General features: G+C 55.6%; 1 protein-coding gene across 1 annotated transcript; it reads left to right on the top strand.

Annotated features, from left to right (window-relative positions):
- Window positions 1-1323: 1323 nt before the first annotated feature.
- Window positions 1324-15104, top strand: LOC118637004. The gene is made up of 6 exons (XM_036272002.1): window positions 1324-1371; window positions 6970-7100; window positions 11520-11675; window positions 12197-12255; window positions 12985-13157; window positions 14947-15104. Exons 1-6 carry the CDS (start codon window positions 1365-1367, stop codon window positions 15102-15104), a joined length of 684 nt encoding a protein of 227 aa, XP_036127895.1. The 5' UTR covers window positions 1324-1364.
- The last annotated feature ends 738 nt before the right edge of the window (window positions 15105-15842 follow it).

Here is a 15842-nt window from a genome sequence, read left to right as displayed (position 1 = left end):
CTCCTGGAAGGTCTGAGAGGCTGGAGTCACTGATAAGGTTCCGCATCCTCATGTGCTGTGCCCCTCTTTCCTGCCCCACTGCCCTGACCCCTCTCTCCTGCTCCCTGGGGCTGTTGCTTAAATCTCCTACTTGCACACACACCTCTGTCCTGGATCCTGGATTCCGCGTGTGCAGGTGGTGGGGAGTTACGGAGACACTCAGGCTAAGACAGAGACATCCTGTCCAGCAGATCAGCCATTGATTCTGCTTCTAATCGCCTGTGTCCCTTCCTCCATCCTGCTCCTCCAGGTCTTTCCTCTTCGTCTCTTGCCTGGACGGTGCTGACTGGATTCCTTCTTGCTCTTTTTGTCTCCTTTTTTTTTTTTTTTTTTTTTTAACTTAATGCATCACCTTCCCCTAAAACACATCCACCCTTTTCTGCTGCCAGAGTGAACTTTCTGAGACACGACAACCGCTCACTTTGGGTAGCTCCCCGTTACCTACAAAATCAAGACCTCTGCAGCTCCATTCCCGTCCCCCTAACCCCTCCAGCCCCCCTGGATTGCCCATCTTCCGAGGCTCCCCGCGGTCCTTCTGCCTCTTGAAGCCTTTATTTCAGGCAACGTTCCCATCCAGTTCAGTTTGGTTCATTAAATGCTTAATTGAACATCAGGCGCAAAGCAGTTCCTGCCATCTGAGGGGCCAGGAGCAGACGGGTGGGTGGGAGGCGCTACAGATGACTGGGGTTAGTGGTCCAGAAAATGTCGCATGTCAACAGAATCCCGTGTAAATCAAGGCTTGTAGCTCGACCACCCCAGTTGGGAGGCCTAAAAATACTTTTTCACCAGACGAACCACGGCGGGGTGTTGGTGGGCAGATAGGAAAATCGGCTTTTGCAGAATGTGAGATCTGGTGGAAAAATAACGTTCTGCTGGGGAAAATGTATGAAAGACCTTTTTATTGTTACATTAATCCTAAAGACGGATGTCTAAATAAAGGCAACGCGGTTGGCATTTTGCACATTTTAAATTAGTAGTAGTACCTACGTTACTCAAAAAAAAAAAAAAAAAAATGGTTTATATTTTCTTCCCAGCAGTTTCAGGAGATGCTTGCATATTTGTTTTGATTTGTTGCAGATAATATGCATGCAAAGAGGTTTTTCTTTTCTGAGTCTCATTTTTCATCTCCATGTTCAATATCTTTCTGACCTGAGGACTTGGAAAGGTTGATTTTCCACCTCCTCATTCTGCCTGCAGGTCCCCGGATATGATGCCCAGGTTGGCACCGGTCAGGGGGCGGCGGGCCTGGTGTGCAGACAGCCTTTCGCCAGGCCGGCTCCCTGACCCACAGCAGCGTTGCTCTTTCGTGCTGCTGTGATTCCGAGATGTCAAGTAAGTTGGTGCTTGAGACAGAGATGGCACACGGGGGCAGGGAACCATCTTTCCGCCAAGCGCCATTTGGGTATTTATAACATCATTCATGGGCCATTTAACATTATCAACTTAAAAATTATCCTGCTCTGTTAGGCCAGGCTAATGCGATGAGGCTGTGATGTGAGCTGGACATTCCCCACCCCTGGTTTCGGGTAATGTCGTTTCACTGAAATGACACAGCTCAGCAGGTCGCTCTCGGCCCTCTGTCCAGCCCCCGGGCCCCGGCCTCAGCCCTGGCCTCGGCGTCTGTGCAGGGCACATGCTGTCAACGACCCTTTCGGGCTCAGCCTCCTTCCTCTGAGGCTCATTCCCACTCCCAAGGGCCTGGTTTACTCGGGATGTTTCCTCCTCGGATTCATTTCCTGTGGCTCCCGTAACAAATCGCCACACACTGGGTGACTTAAAACACAGGAATGATTTGTCCACAGCCCTGGAGGCCAGAGTCCGAACGAAAGGTATCAGCAGGGCCTCGCTCCCTCCCGAGGCTCTGGGGGAGGCCCCTTCACTGCCGATTGCGCTGTGGCGGCTCCTGGTCCCCTTGGCTGGTGGCATCACCCTTCCAGCCTCTGCTCCCGTCTTTGCTGGCCTCCTTCCCTGCGTGTGTGTGTGCTTGTGCATGTATGTGTGCACGTGTGTGCACGCGCGTGCGTGTGTATGTGTGCGTGCGTGTGTTCTTTCCCTCCGCTCACAAGAACACTCTGTGAATTTAGGCCATCCGAAGCCACGATGATCTCATCTCAATCCTCACATTAATTTCATCTGCCAAGACCCAATTTTCAAATTAGGTCATGTTCTGAGGTTGTGGGTGACTGTGAATTTGGGGGAACACTATGTAACGCGCTACTCATGGACTCGAACTGTGTTGGTGCTGCCACGCCGTCCCCTCTGCTTGTCCGCCATCCGCTCCTCCTTTCCGTTCTCGCCTCCCAGCCCCTCCGGTCCATCGACTCCTTCAGGGGCCTCCAATCTGTGTCAGCGCTCGGCCCTCCTGACTCCCTAGACAGACGCAAAGGTGAGCGCCTACATCTATTAGACTGTCGCAGGAGGCGGTCAGGGGCAGGAGGGTAGGACTGGGGTGTTCACACACAACTCTTTCGGTGTTGTACTTGGGGGAGATGTGTGTGTATGCGTGTGTGTGTGTGAGTGTGTATGTGGGTGTGTGTGTATGTGAGTGTGTGTGAGAGTCTGTGTGTATGTGAGTGTGTGTGTATGTGAGTGTGTGTATGTGAGTGTGTGTGTGTGTGAGTGTGTGTGTGTGTGAGTGTGTGTAGTGTTTGTATTAATTTCCCCAACTTATTGGAAATTTCTAAGGCAAAGTGTTTTTTCCATGTTACCCAAGTTCATAGCAGAGTGTCGGGTGTTCATAAATATTTGTTGGGCTGAAATGGTTCACACTGCCCCTCTGAGCCGTCCTGACCGGACACTGCCCCTCTGAGCCATCCTGACCGGTCATTGCCCCTCTGAGCCGTCCTGACTGGACACTGCCCCTCTGAGCTGTCCTGACTGGACACTGCCCCTCTGAGCAGAACGGACTGGACACTGCCCCTCTGAGCCGTCCTGGCCGGACACTGCCCCTCTGAGCCATCCTGGCTGGACACTGCCCCTCTGAGCCGTCTTGACTGGACACTGCCCCTCTGAGCTGTCCTGACCGGACACTGCCCCTTGAGCCGTCCTGACCGGACACTGCCCCTCTGAGCAGAACGGACTGGACGCCCCGGTGCCCCCACTGCTCATGCTCGGCTCCTCCAAGCGCAGCTCTGTGGACACCGCCTGCTGGCTGGCGTGTTGTGAAAGGCCCGTCTGTCCCCGCCCAGGCCCGGCAAAGGCCATGCCCACGTGCTGAGTGACTAGGGTTTCGTCCCTTCCGGAGGCGAGGCACCAGGGCTGCCTGCAGAGGACGGTGAGGGACAGCCGCCAGGTACGCACCTTGTGCCCTTGGTCGGAAGGGCGGTCCGTGGGGGCCTAGCCTCTGAACGGTCAGGCCTGCTGTCCCGCACGGGGCCAGCCGACAAGCCCAGGTGACGGCGATGCTCACTCACGTGGTCACTCTCTGTCCCCCGAATGCCCACGAATGCCTGGCGGGCCAAGGAGCCCAGGGCCTCGAGCTCATGGACCCAGACGTCCTGCCTCCGCAGCCTTCTCCCCCCCGCCCCTCTCGATGGCCAGGTCGGTTCTGTGGCTCCCTCTTCCCTGCGGCCTGTGGTCGCCTTGCCCCCCGAGGGGAGGAAGGTCTGTGCCCCCTCCAGGCCTCCCGCCGCTGTGCCCACTGAAACAGGGTGTTTCTGCGGTTCCGGGGTGAGGCCGCACCCGGCGGCTCCTGCAGCGTCTCAACTGGTCTGCAGTGGGGTCAGCAGTGGCCAGGCAGGCAGCTTCTTCCTCCCACCGCGTCTCCCCTTTCCCTGCGTCCCCACTTCCTAGTCTCCTTGAGCTCCAAACCTGGAGGAAGGCCAGACGGAGCTGCGTAGCTGAGCTGCGCTGCGCTGCGCCTGTGGGGACAGACGTACCAGGCCCGCCAGTTAGTGGGAGTCAGGTCACGGAACCAGCGCAGGCCGAGGTCCCCTCTCTGGAGAAGCTGCATGGCCGGTGGCCCCCCGGGCACTCAGCAGCCGCAGCGGGAGAGAAGTGCGTGGTGAGTGGCCTGGGGAAGCCCGGGAGGAAGCTGCCTGCCTCTCTGTTCCTCAGCTTCCCAGAGCCTCCCCAAGGGCTCCTCCCAGAGGCCAGACGACCCCGAAGTCCCGTGGCACCCCACCCCTGAGCTAACGTACGTTAGAGTAAGAAAAAATGTTCCCGTTACAGGTGAAGCTTGTCTGAGCCAAACAAAGATGGGTTCACCAGGACGGGGAGATGACTCTGGCTAGAAGGTGCATGTGGAGGGGCCATGCACGGCTTTCCCTGACCTCCTCTAAGGAGACGGAGTAAACAAAATGGTACCTTTTCTCCTTCAGTCTATTCCTGACCAGCTCCCTTAGTACCATGTCCCAGCAGGTGCCTGTTTATCACACACACACACACACTTCCATTCAGTGATGTTGGGTGACACCTGACATCATGGCCACCAGCGCAGCAGAGCTGAGGCGTGCCCTCGGCCCCGTGGGACGTCTGTCCTTGAGGCCTGGCGACAGGCCGAGTGCCTCGCACTCTGCTGTGCTCTGGGATTCGGGCCTGTCGCAGCCAAGGGGGCTGCTTCTAGACGAGGAGGAGCATTTGCAGAGACGAAGAGGGCATGAAGACGAGCACCGGCCCCCACACGGGGCTCTCTCGTGGCCCCAGAACGACCGAGGCCTTTGGTAGGAGCCTCTGTCTCCCTTTTGCTTTCTTCCCCCTCTGCAGGGAGAGGGTGGGTTTTGATTCACGCTGCGTGTAATACCAGGGAAGAATCAGAGAGGATGGCACCACGGCGTCTGTGTTGATGACAAGGGGTGATACGTCGGGGCCAGCCCACCCCAAGAGCAGCAGCCTGTCCAGCTCTCCTCCCAGCCGCGTCCCTGCAGCTTCCTGCTTCCCGCGGTGGCTGGACCAGGGCCCTGACAGCACCGCAGAGCGTCTGCAGAGTTCACGCCAAGCGCGGGCTCCTGCAGACATCGCCGACACCGCCGCTCCCAGCCACGTGTGGTGCTCCTTCATCCGTCTGAGCTGCGCTTGTCCTCCCTGCCACAGACACGCACAGCCTGCCGGGACACTCGTCCCCTGGACACTCGCCCCCTGGTCCACGCTGCCACCGAGGCCTCCGCGAGGTGCCTCCCTGGACGTTCAGGTTACGAGCTCACCAACTGCCCCACACCTTCTGCAGAGACCCAGCTCCTCGCCCTCCGCCTCTGTGGTCATGTTTAGCCAGATCCTTCGTCTGTAATTACCTCTGAGCTTGGCTTGCAGCCTCCCCGCCACCACGGGGTGCGGCTGAAGTGAGGCCTCCGGGGTTTGCCGGTCGTGGTGCCGGCGCCCCCCTGCCTCGGGCCGTTCCCTGCTCCTGGAACATTGTGGTGGGAAGGAGGGCAGGCGTGTCTCTGCACTCGTCTGGCGGCTCCTTCTGGAACATTCGGGCTCGGGCTCCTGTGGCGCCAGGCTCGTTGGAGAGGCCAGGGGACGCGCTGCGGTTAGCTCTGGGGGTGGCTCCGCCAAGAGCATTCCTGGGGGTGTTGTTTGTCCCTGGTCGTTGCCGAGGGAGGCCTACAAGAACCAAGGACGGCCTTCGGGTTTCTGGGGTTGAAATCCAGCTCCTTCAAGTCAGTGGAGACGTGGGTCAGAGGGCTCGTTGGCTGGTGAGAACTATATTCCCAACAGGCCACTCTCCACCTCTTGCCTCCGAGTCTCGACTGTGGATGAGGACTGTGGACCCCGGCCAGTGCCTCTCAGTCCCTGCAGGGCTGGGGGGGCGGGGGGCAGCCAGCCCGTCCACGCCCGGCATCCCGGGCCTGCAGACGCGGGGTGTCCCCGAGGGTGAGCCCGGGCAGTGCCTCAGCTCAGGAGCCTGAAGCGTCCTGTGGCACCGACTCGCCGCTGAGCATGCCCCGCGCTGACCGCCTGACCGCGCGTCCGAGCCCGCGTCCGGCCTTCCTGGGGACGGGGGCCGGGAACTGAAGCCGAGCTCGTGTCTGCGTGCTGAGTGCCTAGTACCTGCGTGCCGAGCGCCCGGCACTGGAATCACGTGCTGAACAGGAGCCGCCGCTGTCCGCCCCGCAGGGAACAGCCCAACAGTCGCACTGCTCCGTGGGGGTCGCAAAGGGGTGAGGCCCTCGTCCACGTTCCCGCCCCGCCCTGTGACCCCAGCATGAATGCCCCAGGCTCCCCGGACTTTCTGGGACGGGTTGCGGAGCGGGCCCCCCGGGGGCTCCCCAGCGTCCCTGCACCCCTGGGGCCAGGTGCAGCTGGGTCCTTTCAGGGTTGCTTCTCTGTCAGCATTCCGTTCCTGTGGAAGGCTGCCCGGGTCAGTGGCTTCACCCCCAGGACTTGCGAGGAGAGCAGTCGTGTGGCTGTTGAACTTCTACAAATGGGCTGGAGTGGCATCCTTGTGCCGGCCGCAGGGCGGAGCGCGCGGGGACAGAGTGACACCTAAGTACCGTATTTTGAGATTTTTAAGGAAAAAGAAAAGAAATGTAAAAACCCACTAAGTAACTGGAGGGCCGTGCCAAGGTGGCCACCCCATGGGCTTAGTTGATGTTTACTGACTGCTTACTACGTGCCAGGCACTGTTCCCATCGAGTTACAGAAATGATTCATTTAATTCCACTCGTGGGCAGGCGCTACTGTGATCCCATTGGACAGATCAGGCAACTGAGGCAGGAGAGAAAAGCACCTTCCCAAGGCCATACGAGTCATATGAGTAACTGGAGTGTGAACCTGGGCATTTTGATTAAAATAAGGGGACAGCTAGGCTGGTGTGGCTCAGTGGTTGAGCGTTGACCCTGCACTAAGAGGTCGCCAGCTTGATGCCCGGTCAGGTCACATGCCCGGGTTGTGGGCCCGATCCCCAGTGCGGGGCATGCAGGAGGCGGCCAATCAGTGTTCTCTCTCATCGATGTTTCTCTTCTCTCTCCCTTCCTCTCTCTCTAAAATCAGTAAAGAAAAATTTAGAAAACAAACAAAACAGAGATGGAAACTTGATGAATAAGGGGCGGCGTGGCATCGCAGAGGGGCACGCGTGGTCTAGCCAGGAAGTGGGGCTTTGCGTTCGCGAGCTACACAGAAACGTAAGTAAAGCTGGGTGCTTTCTTCACACCCTGCAGTGACGGTCCCCGTGTCAGAAAGTGCTTTTCTCTTGGAGGGAGGGAAGTATGATCAGAGACCTCTGCGGGGACTGTAACAGTATTTATAGTATTTTATTTCCTGAACTGGGTAGAAATACAAGAGTGTTTAGAGCACCTTTCTGTAACCCTTTTTGTGCACCTGAAATAGTCCATAACTCCCAGAAAGGCCCGTCTGGGGCCTTGGGCTCCAGTGGGGATGACGTTGTGTCGAGAATCAGTATTGCCCCTTGACACTTCCCAAACCTGTAATTGGCAAGAGGGAACCGGAGAAGGAAGAGCCTGGGACCCAGCGGGCATGGAGATGGGACAGGAGAGGTGGAGGGGAGGGCCCGAGGGGCAGCAGGCTGCAGGGGTCCCTGAGGGAGCCCCGTCCCTCCGTCACTCAGGAACCACCCAGAGACACCTCCCAGCGACCACAGCGGCCTCAGCGGGTGACCCCAGCAGTTCCACAGTAAGACCTCATCATTACCGTGGCTTCGCCCTTCCATGCCACGGAACAGCACCACGCAGCAGCCCCGCTGTGACCCCACACTCTCAGAAACCAGCAAACAGCAGCCCCAACCCCAGACGCCGATAGCAGGCTGCGAGGGAGAATGAAACGCTCAGACCCAGCAGCAGTCACAGCCCACGAGGCCGGGCAGCCTTAGGAAGGGAACTCGAGACGGGAGCCTGTGACTCGGCCTGTGCAGAGACAGTGGGGTTTTCCTATCACTGCGAGCAGTCGGTCATCTTCATGGAGGGGTGCTGGGTGTTTCCACGAGGTTCGGGGGACACTATGCCACCTCGGTAGTGTAAAGGGACCTCGAGGTCCCAGAAGGGCCGGAGAAGACTTGCCGGTGGTGGCGGGTCACACTGAGAGAAAGGCTGCTTTCTGATGCCCGAGGTTTAGATGGCCTCGCAGTAGCTGGTCTTTAAGTCACCCGTGGAAGGTCACTGAACGTCGTGCGGGGAAGAGAGGGGCAGTCAGCTCTTGGAAATACACACCTGCCAACTTCAATAGGCACCTGAAACTTCCCTCCTGCAGGGTGGTGGGCAGCCCTGGCCGGAGGTCTCAGCCGCCGGGAGGGTGACTGTGGTCAGGCAGGTGACTACTGTCAGACTCCTGTATCTGTGGCCTCTCCTGGCTCCTCCGATCCAGTGAGGTTGGGATGAGCTGTGCCCCCGGAAGGGTGCGGCGCAGGTGACGGAGCGCAGCTTACGTACGATGCTTCCCCAGCATCAGCGCCCACACAGCAGGGCTCCTGGGAGCTCGGAGCGTCTCTGGGGCTAGGTTCGGACACTCCCCTTGCAGAATTCCAAGTCCCTGGGTCTCTGTGCTCAGTTGTCCAGTGCCCTGAGAGTTCTCAGTCTGAAGGGCATTTTCTGTGAAAAGTCAGGAGATCTGTATTGGGTAGAAAGACTTGAATACCAGTCACATAGTTGGCTCAAATAATGAAGAAATAACTTATCTTAGATAATGATAAGTCCCAAGGGTGGTTGATTTCAGGGTTCAGGAGTGCCGTTAAGGACCCAGATCCCTCCCACTTATCTGCCCTGCCATCCTTTGTCCTGTTGGCTCCCCTCATGGTTATAAGATGCCTGCTGTATCCCAGCAAGCGTGGCAACAGCCGCTGGACAGAGCAGGACCAACTCTTCCCGTACAGGAAAACTTTTCAGAAGCCCCATTTGACAGAAGTGGGTCAAATACCCTTTCCTGAATCACATCGTGTCGGAGAGACTTCACTGACTATGACTCGCTTAGAATAATCAGGGTTTAACCATGAGCCACAGGGGGAGAGGTAAATGCCCAGACAAACTTGTGGTCCTGATGGGTAGGCAGATTCCTCTACTGTTCTGATCCTCAGCCTGTCAGCTCGTACGGACAGTTTGGTCCCTTTGGCTGATCAGAGAGATGAATCAGGCCAATCAACTTAATCAGAAACACATCATGCTCTGGTTACTAAATTGATTAATCTCAAGATCAGTTTATCAAAAGGCATTTACTAAGGACCTACTGGGAACTGGGCACTGAAAGTCACCACGATTAGACACTGGACGCAACTGTGTGCAGACAAGGACTACTGACTTAGAGCTCCTCATCAGTGGCCAGAATAGGTGAACACTTCTTCCAGGTGAGCAGAGGCAAATGCTTAAAAAAAAATACACGACTGTGACTTTCAACAAGGGTGCCCAGACCGTCGGTGGGGAAAGACTAGTCTTGCCAATCAGTGTGCTGGGACAACGGGATAGTCACGGGCAGAGGAAGGGAGTTGGACCCTTACCTCACACCACACACTAATATTAACTCAAAATGGAGCAGTGACCTAAATGTAAGAGCTGAAACTATACAAACTTTAGACGAAAACTTGCAAATCTTCATGACCTTGGATGAGTCAATGTTTTCTTATATACGACACCTAATGCACAAGCAACAAGAGAAAAAAGAAACTGGACTTCATCAAAATTAAAAACTCAAGCTATAACCTCACATCCACCAGGGCAGTATAATAAAAAAGACAGACAACACAAGTGCCAGGAGAGCACATGAAGAAGCCGGTACCCTGGCGCATGGTGGTGGGGATATTAAATGGTGGCGCTGCTTTGGAAAACCGTTCGACATTCCCTCAAGAAGTTGAACGAGGTGGCCCAGCAGTCAGTTCTCCCCCTGGCTGAATACCAAGCGTGGAAAACAGGCATCCACTCAAACACTTGCACACCAATTTTCATAGCAACAGTATTTATAACAGGCAAAAAAGTGGAACTAACCCAAGTTTCTGTCAGTGGCTGAATGGATAAACAAAAGGTGCTAAATCCACACAATGGAATATTATGTGGCCACGAAAAGGAACAAAGTACTGATACATGCTACAACACGAGTGAACCCTAAAAATGCTGTGTTAAGTGGAATGAGCCAGTCACAAAAGGGAGGGAGAGAGAGATAGAAACATTGATGAGCAAAAACATCGACTGGCTGCCTCCTGCATGCCCCCCACTAGGGATCTGAGCATGTGCCCTGACCAGGAATTGAACTGGTGACCTCTTGGTGCATGGGTCGACGCTCAACCACTGAGCCACACCGGGCAGGCAAGAAAACGTTTTCAATGTAAATAATGGTAATGGCTGAATGACCTCGTGAATGTATCAAGAACACTGAATTGTACACTTTATTCATTTATTTTGAATTCATACCTGAGGATATGTTTACTAATTTTAGAGAGAGGAAGGGAGAGAGAGAGGGAGAAAGAGAGATAAACATTGATGTGAGAGAGAAATAGCAATCCACACATGCCCCGACAGGGATCAAGCCCAAAACCTAGGTATGTGCCTTGACCGGGAATCGAACCCGCAACTTTTTGGTATATGGGATGATGCTCCAACCAACTGAGCCACCTGGCCAGGGTCTGCATTGTACACTTTAAATGGATGAGTTTGTGGTATGTGAGTTATATTGCAATAAAAATATTTTTATGACTATCTCAGGCCTTTGGGGGAAATAGGACAAAAAAAAAAAAAAAATCAGCAGACTAATAAATGCTTAGTTTGCAAACTTCATAAAACTCTTTTATGATTCTGAAATCTACATGTCCCATTTGATCTCCTCCTCCTGCCGTGGTCCAGTGATGCACCGTGCTGATGAGTGCGGCTCAGCCCTGCTGCGGGCTCCAGGACCACACGGGAGCTTTTAGAAAACACGATGCCTGGGTCTGACCCACGGCCACTTACATCGGAGTCTCTGACTCCCATCTCCCCAAACCCTGGCATCTGACTTCATTAAACACTCCCCAGTCATTTCCACGGGCTGTCAGGACTGAGTAATTATAGAGTAGGCAAGATTTGTCATATATACGAGGTGGTCCTTCAGCTAAACCTTCTCCCCCTTAAGTCAGGTTTATTGCGATGTAATTTATATACATTAAAATGTACCCTTGCAAGGTATACAGCTCAATGAATTTTGAGACGTGTGTACAGTCCTGTGACAAGCACCATAGGCAAGACAGACTGGAACCTATTTCCATGACTCCCCAGTGCCATCCGTCCACCCCCACGACTTAGGTGCACATACTAGAACACTATGCAACATTAAAAAGCATGTCCTTGAAAACACATGTAAGAAAACGAAGGAACAATACTATATAAAGTTTAGTGCAGAGAGCAGAAAAATCTCTATAGAACATAATCTTAGTTGTTTAATCTTTTTTAAATACAGGTGCACAGATATATACATCTTTCCTTATACGTATTCATTTGTAGAAGCAAAATTAGTGGTTATTTCTGAGTGTAGGGATTATAGGAATTGCTCATTTTCTTTTATGTTTCTGTATGTTTTAGTCTATAGTAATAAGTTACTTTTATAATGAAAATAATAATGAATGAAATCTACAGAACAACCGTCTGTGGACCAGCGACGCACGAGAACCTTCTGAAGACCCAGCCGCCGTCCCCTCCAGGGTCCCAGTCCCTGGCGGCAAATCCAGCCCTTGCTCCCACACACTTCGGGCTCATAGCAACTGTTATCGCCAAAAGAAGATTAATAAGAAGGTATTGATTAATATGGAGATGGGTATCAAAAAGTATTGCCCTCAGAGAAGAAAATATTGACGGAGGAAGAATCGAGGTCTCTCTTGGGTGGAGTCATAAGCAGCTCCCTTTGCTGTGGTCTGGTTTTGTAGCCTCGCGACCCTATGGACACAGAATGTATATAATTTATGGCAGAGGGATTCAGGGAGTGAGGGAGCTGGGCAAGATCTTGAGAGTGAAGGTCTGTTTAGGTTTGGTTTCAGTTCGTTTAGATTCAGCAGAATCCTAATGAAAGATTTAAGACACGTCTTCCAGCTCAAACAGACCCAAGCCAGCTAAGACCAGGCCCAGGTCTCCAAATCAGACAGCGGTTCAGGCCCCTCAGAGCCAGCACAATGGTCTGTTGGGTTTCGGGGGATTTCTCAGGACAAATAAAATTGGAGATGACTGCAGCTGGAATACTTTTTCCTACATTTTTCTCAAATAAAATAAGACATAATAACATGTTCGTTAACCATCTCTGTTTTTTTTTTTCCCCCCAGGTTGGTCTGGAATGGGTTACGCTATTTGGACGAAATAATGGGTTGAAATTAGTTTCGAGGTAAAGTATTCCCCTGGCGTGGGTATAGGCCCTGCATCATCTTTCCGTTGTTGCATAGTAAACCTCCGCACAACGCTACAAACAAGGACTGACTGGCTCCTGACACTGTGGGTGGCAGCCGGGGGGACCGGTGGGCTCCCAGGGCACGGCTGGGCTCACGCATGTGTCGGCTCCAGCCAGCACAGCCAGGCCCTCTCCGTGTGCCCCGTCGCCCACCAGGGTGAGAGCAGACGCCGCAGACTCCGGCAGCCCCAGCTCAGAACCACGTCATTTCGCCACGTGCTACTGGGGAAAGGGAATCGCAACAGTAGGTCCAGTTCAAGGAGTGGGGACACCAGCTCTACCTCGTGTGGGAGGAGCTGCCGAGAGCCGGTGGCCATGTCACATCCACCTCGGACGCCGTCTGAAGACCACACTGGGAAGCTGGAAGAACAGAAAGCTTTGGAAACAGGTTTCACTGTCTCCGAGCCCAGCTTGCTGCCGGCCGGTGGTGGCTGTGTCCCCGGGGGTTCCAGGATGTCAGTAAATCACTCTGCTGCCAGGACGTGCACTGAGCGATGTCGATCCCCTAGAATGCGTTCAGCTCTAAGAAACTGAATCCTGACTCGGGGGAGTCCCGCAGTAGGCAAACTGGGGGGCTGGTGACTTCCGCAGCTCGGCCACGTCGTAAGTCCTCGATTCCTCCTGCCCTTCTGCCGTTCTTCACGCGTTCTCTCTGTCCTCCGCCAGCGCCCCTAGTGTTCGGCTGCAAGGCGTCTGGGGTTTCGGGCGTCACGTGAAGAGGTCTGCTTCTTCTTTGGGTCATTACTTATTTCTGCGTGAAGAAGTTCCCTTGAAGCCCTGCCTGCAGCTCTCCCTGCGTCTCCCTGACCCAGCCGCACCGCGTTTCTGTCGGAGTCACGGTCAGTGTGGCCAGGGCGGTGAGGTTACCCTGGTGGCTTAGATCCGTCACACCCATCTCCTGGCGCAGGAACGAGCCCAGACTCTCCCCGAGCCCCAGCTCAGGAGGGGTGAGTGGCTCAGTAAAACTGGGGTTCTCTTGGGAAAGGCTTTGGGGAAGCAGACAAAATAGTGCCCGTCCCCGCGAGTTAGGCCTGACATATTTGGGGAATTGTCCTCGGGCATCTTAGAGAATACATTTGTCACGAGTAACTGTCACGTCCCTTGAATACTGTAGGGGGGGGGGACCGTGTCCTCCTCCTCCAGAAGCTCTGCTGAAGCCACGGAGCCTGTGCCCGGCGTGTGGAAAAGCCAGTCGGCGCCCAGGGTCCCCAAGTAACGGCCGGGGGGCGCCCAGGGTCCCCAAGTGACGGCTGGGCACTGGGAGGCAGCCTGGAGACAGGTGTGAGCGGAAGTCACCTTTCTCCGAGGTCATTAAAATGGGTTCCAACCTCCGTCCTCCAGCCTAGGGAATCCTGCACCCTCCGGGGAATCCCAAGCCCCCTTCCCCCAGCCCGCCACCGACTTCTGTGATCGGCGTAGCGTGTCGGGCCGGCGGCCCGTGGACGCGTCCGGCTCTGGGCTCTGAAGGCGCCGCACGTGTCTTACATCTCACGCTGGTGCCGTCTCCTGGCGCAGTGCTGACCCGGCCGCGAGACCCCTCCCACCCTTTGATCCCTTCTCTCCCTGTCCAAGCCGGTCAGCGGAAGTGTCTGTGTGTGAGGCTCCAGGCAGGGTCTGGTGCCCTGGAGGGAGATGGGTGCAAAGCAAGCATTTTCCATATTAAACAGACTCTTGTTTAAAGTGACTCAGCTTCGCCCTGGCCGGTTTGGCTCAGCGGTTGGAGCGTCGGCCTGCGGTACAGAGAGACCCGGGTTCGGTTCCCGCTAAGGGTGCGTACCTCGGCTGCAGTTTGTCCCCGGCCCTGGTTGGATGTGTCCCTTTCACATCGATGTTTCTCTCTCTCTCTCTCTTCCTCTCTCTCCCTCCCGCTCTACCTGAACAAAAATAGAAAAATGTCCTCGGGTGAGGATGAAAAAAATAAATAAATAAATAAAGTGACTCAGCTTCCAAGGAAGGCCTCTCTGGCCCTCCCCGCCCTAGGCCTCCACCTCCCCAACCTTTCCTGTTTCCATAGAAATTCCTATTCATTCCGTTCAGCTCTTTGTTTGTTTCGTTGTGAGCCTACCCTTAGAGTCCCAAGCATTTACCTACACAGAGTCACCTCCACAAGAGAAAGCCTGGGGCAGCTGTTAGAAAACTCAACACTGAGGACATTGTCCAAACTAACTGACCTTCACCCGTCCACACTCAGGGTCGTGAAGGACGAAGGGAAGACGAGAGCTGGCCCAGGTCAAGGACACTCAAAGGCAGGAGCGTGGGGTGCCCCGAGTTATCCTGACTCGGATCCGGGACCAGTAAACCCCGGTTTTCTTTCGTGATAGAAGAGAGAAGCGATGGGTCTGGAATCCAGCCTGCGCATTGGACCACCTCTCGTGTCCGTGTGCTCGTGCCGCTGTAGCGAGGCTGTGTGGCAGGTGCCCTTGTTTGGGGGACGTGCACCCTGGGGCTATTGAGGGTGGAGCCCGCCTTTCGGAGACTCTCACAAGAGAGAAGTGAGTGCGAATGTCCCTGCCCTAATGTGGACAAGGTGGGCGCAGGTGATGCGGGGATTCTTTGTCATCTTTGTGGTTTTTCTGGAACTCTGAAATGATTGTAACATAAATAAGGTTTTGTTTTTGTGTTTTTAAGGACTAGGCACCTTGCCCGCTTCCCACGGCTGGGAGATGGCCCTAGAGACCAGTGACGGTGGACAGCGGACTGCCCAGCAGCCTGGACAGCCTCTTCTGCTGGGTGAGCCACCTCCTCCGTCTTGTGGAGCTGTGTACGGAGGGTCTTCGTGGTGGTGACACGGCGGCCCCTAAGGAATCCAGGCTGGAGGAGGGAGGGGCTGGAGGGGGAGGGCCTAAGGAGGGAGGGGCTGGAGGGGAGGGCCTAAGGAGGAGGGGCTGGTGGGGGAGGAGCTAAGGAGGGAGGGGCGGGAGGGGGAGGGCCTAAGGAGGGAGGGGCTGGAGGGGGAGGGCCTAAGGAGGGAGGGGCTGGAGGGGAGGGCCTAAGGAGGAGGGGCTGGAGGGGAGGGCCTAAGGAGGGAGGGGCTGGAGGGGAGGGCCTAAGGAGGGAGGGGCTGGAGGGGGAGGAGCTAAGGAGGGAGGGGCTGGAGGGGGAGGGCCTAAGGAGGGAGGGGCTGGAGGGGAGGGCCTAAGGAGGAGGGGCTGGTGGGGAGGAGCTAAGGAGGGAGGGGCTGGAGGGGGAGGGCCTAAGGAGGGAGGGGCTGGAGGGGAGGGCCTAAGGAGGGAGGGGCTGGAGGGGAGGGCCTAAGGAGGGAGGGGCTGGAGGGGAGGGCCTAAGGAGGGAGGGGCTGGAGGGGGGCACCTCTGAGCCTCGTAGTTAGGGCGCGGGAGGCAGAGTGATGGGGAAGGTTGGCCAAGGGCACTCACTGTGGAGAAGCGGTGGAAGGAACTGGAGAACGGCAGAGCAGCTTGGGGGCAGCAGGGTTCTAGGAGCCTCCAGGGGAGACTCTCCTATTTAAGAGCAGGGACGGGTCTAAGGGAGGAGAGAAGGTTTGGGGCTGCGGGACGTTCTGGTGA

The sequence above is a fragment of the Molossus molossus genome, unplaced genomic scaffold, assembly GCF_014108415.1.
Source record: "Molossus molossus isolate mMolMol1 unplaced genomic scaffold, mMolMol1.p scaffold_m16_p_20, whole genome shotgun sequence".
Lineage (NCBI taxonomy): Eukaryota > Metazoa > Chordata > Mammalia > Chiroptera > Molossidae > Molossus > Molossus molossus.
This window is presented reverse-complemented; position numbering and strand designations above follow the sequence as displayed.

Coding starts and splice junctions, on each gene's coding strand:
- LOC118637004 (XM_036272002.1), top strand. Junction 11,676..12,196: donor AAAAGAAGATTAATAAGAAG/GTATTGATTAAT, acceptor TTTTCCCCCCAG/GTTGGTCTGGAATGGGTTAC. Junction 12,256..12,984: donor GGGTTGAAATTAGTTTCGAG/GTAAAGTATTCC, acceptor GTCCTCCGCCAG/CGCCCCTAGTGTTCGGCTGC.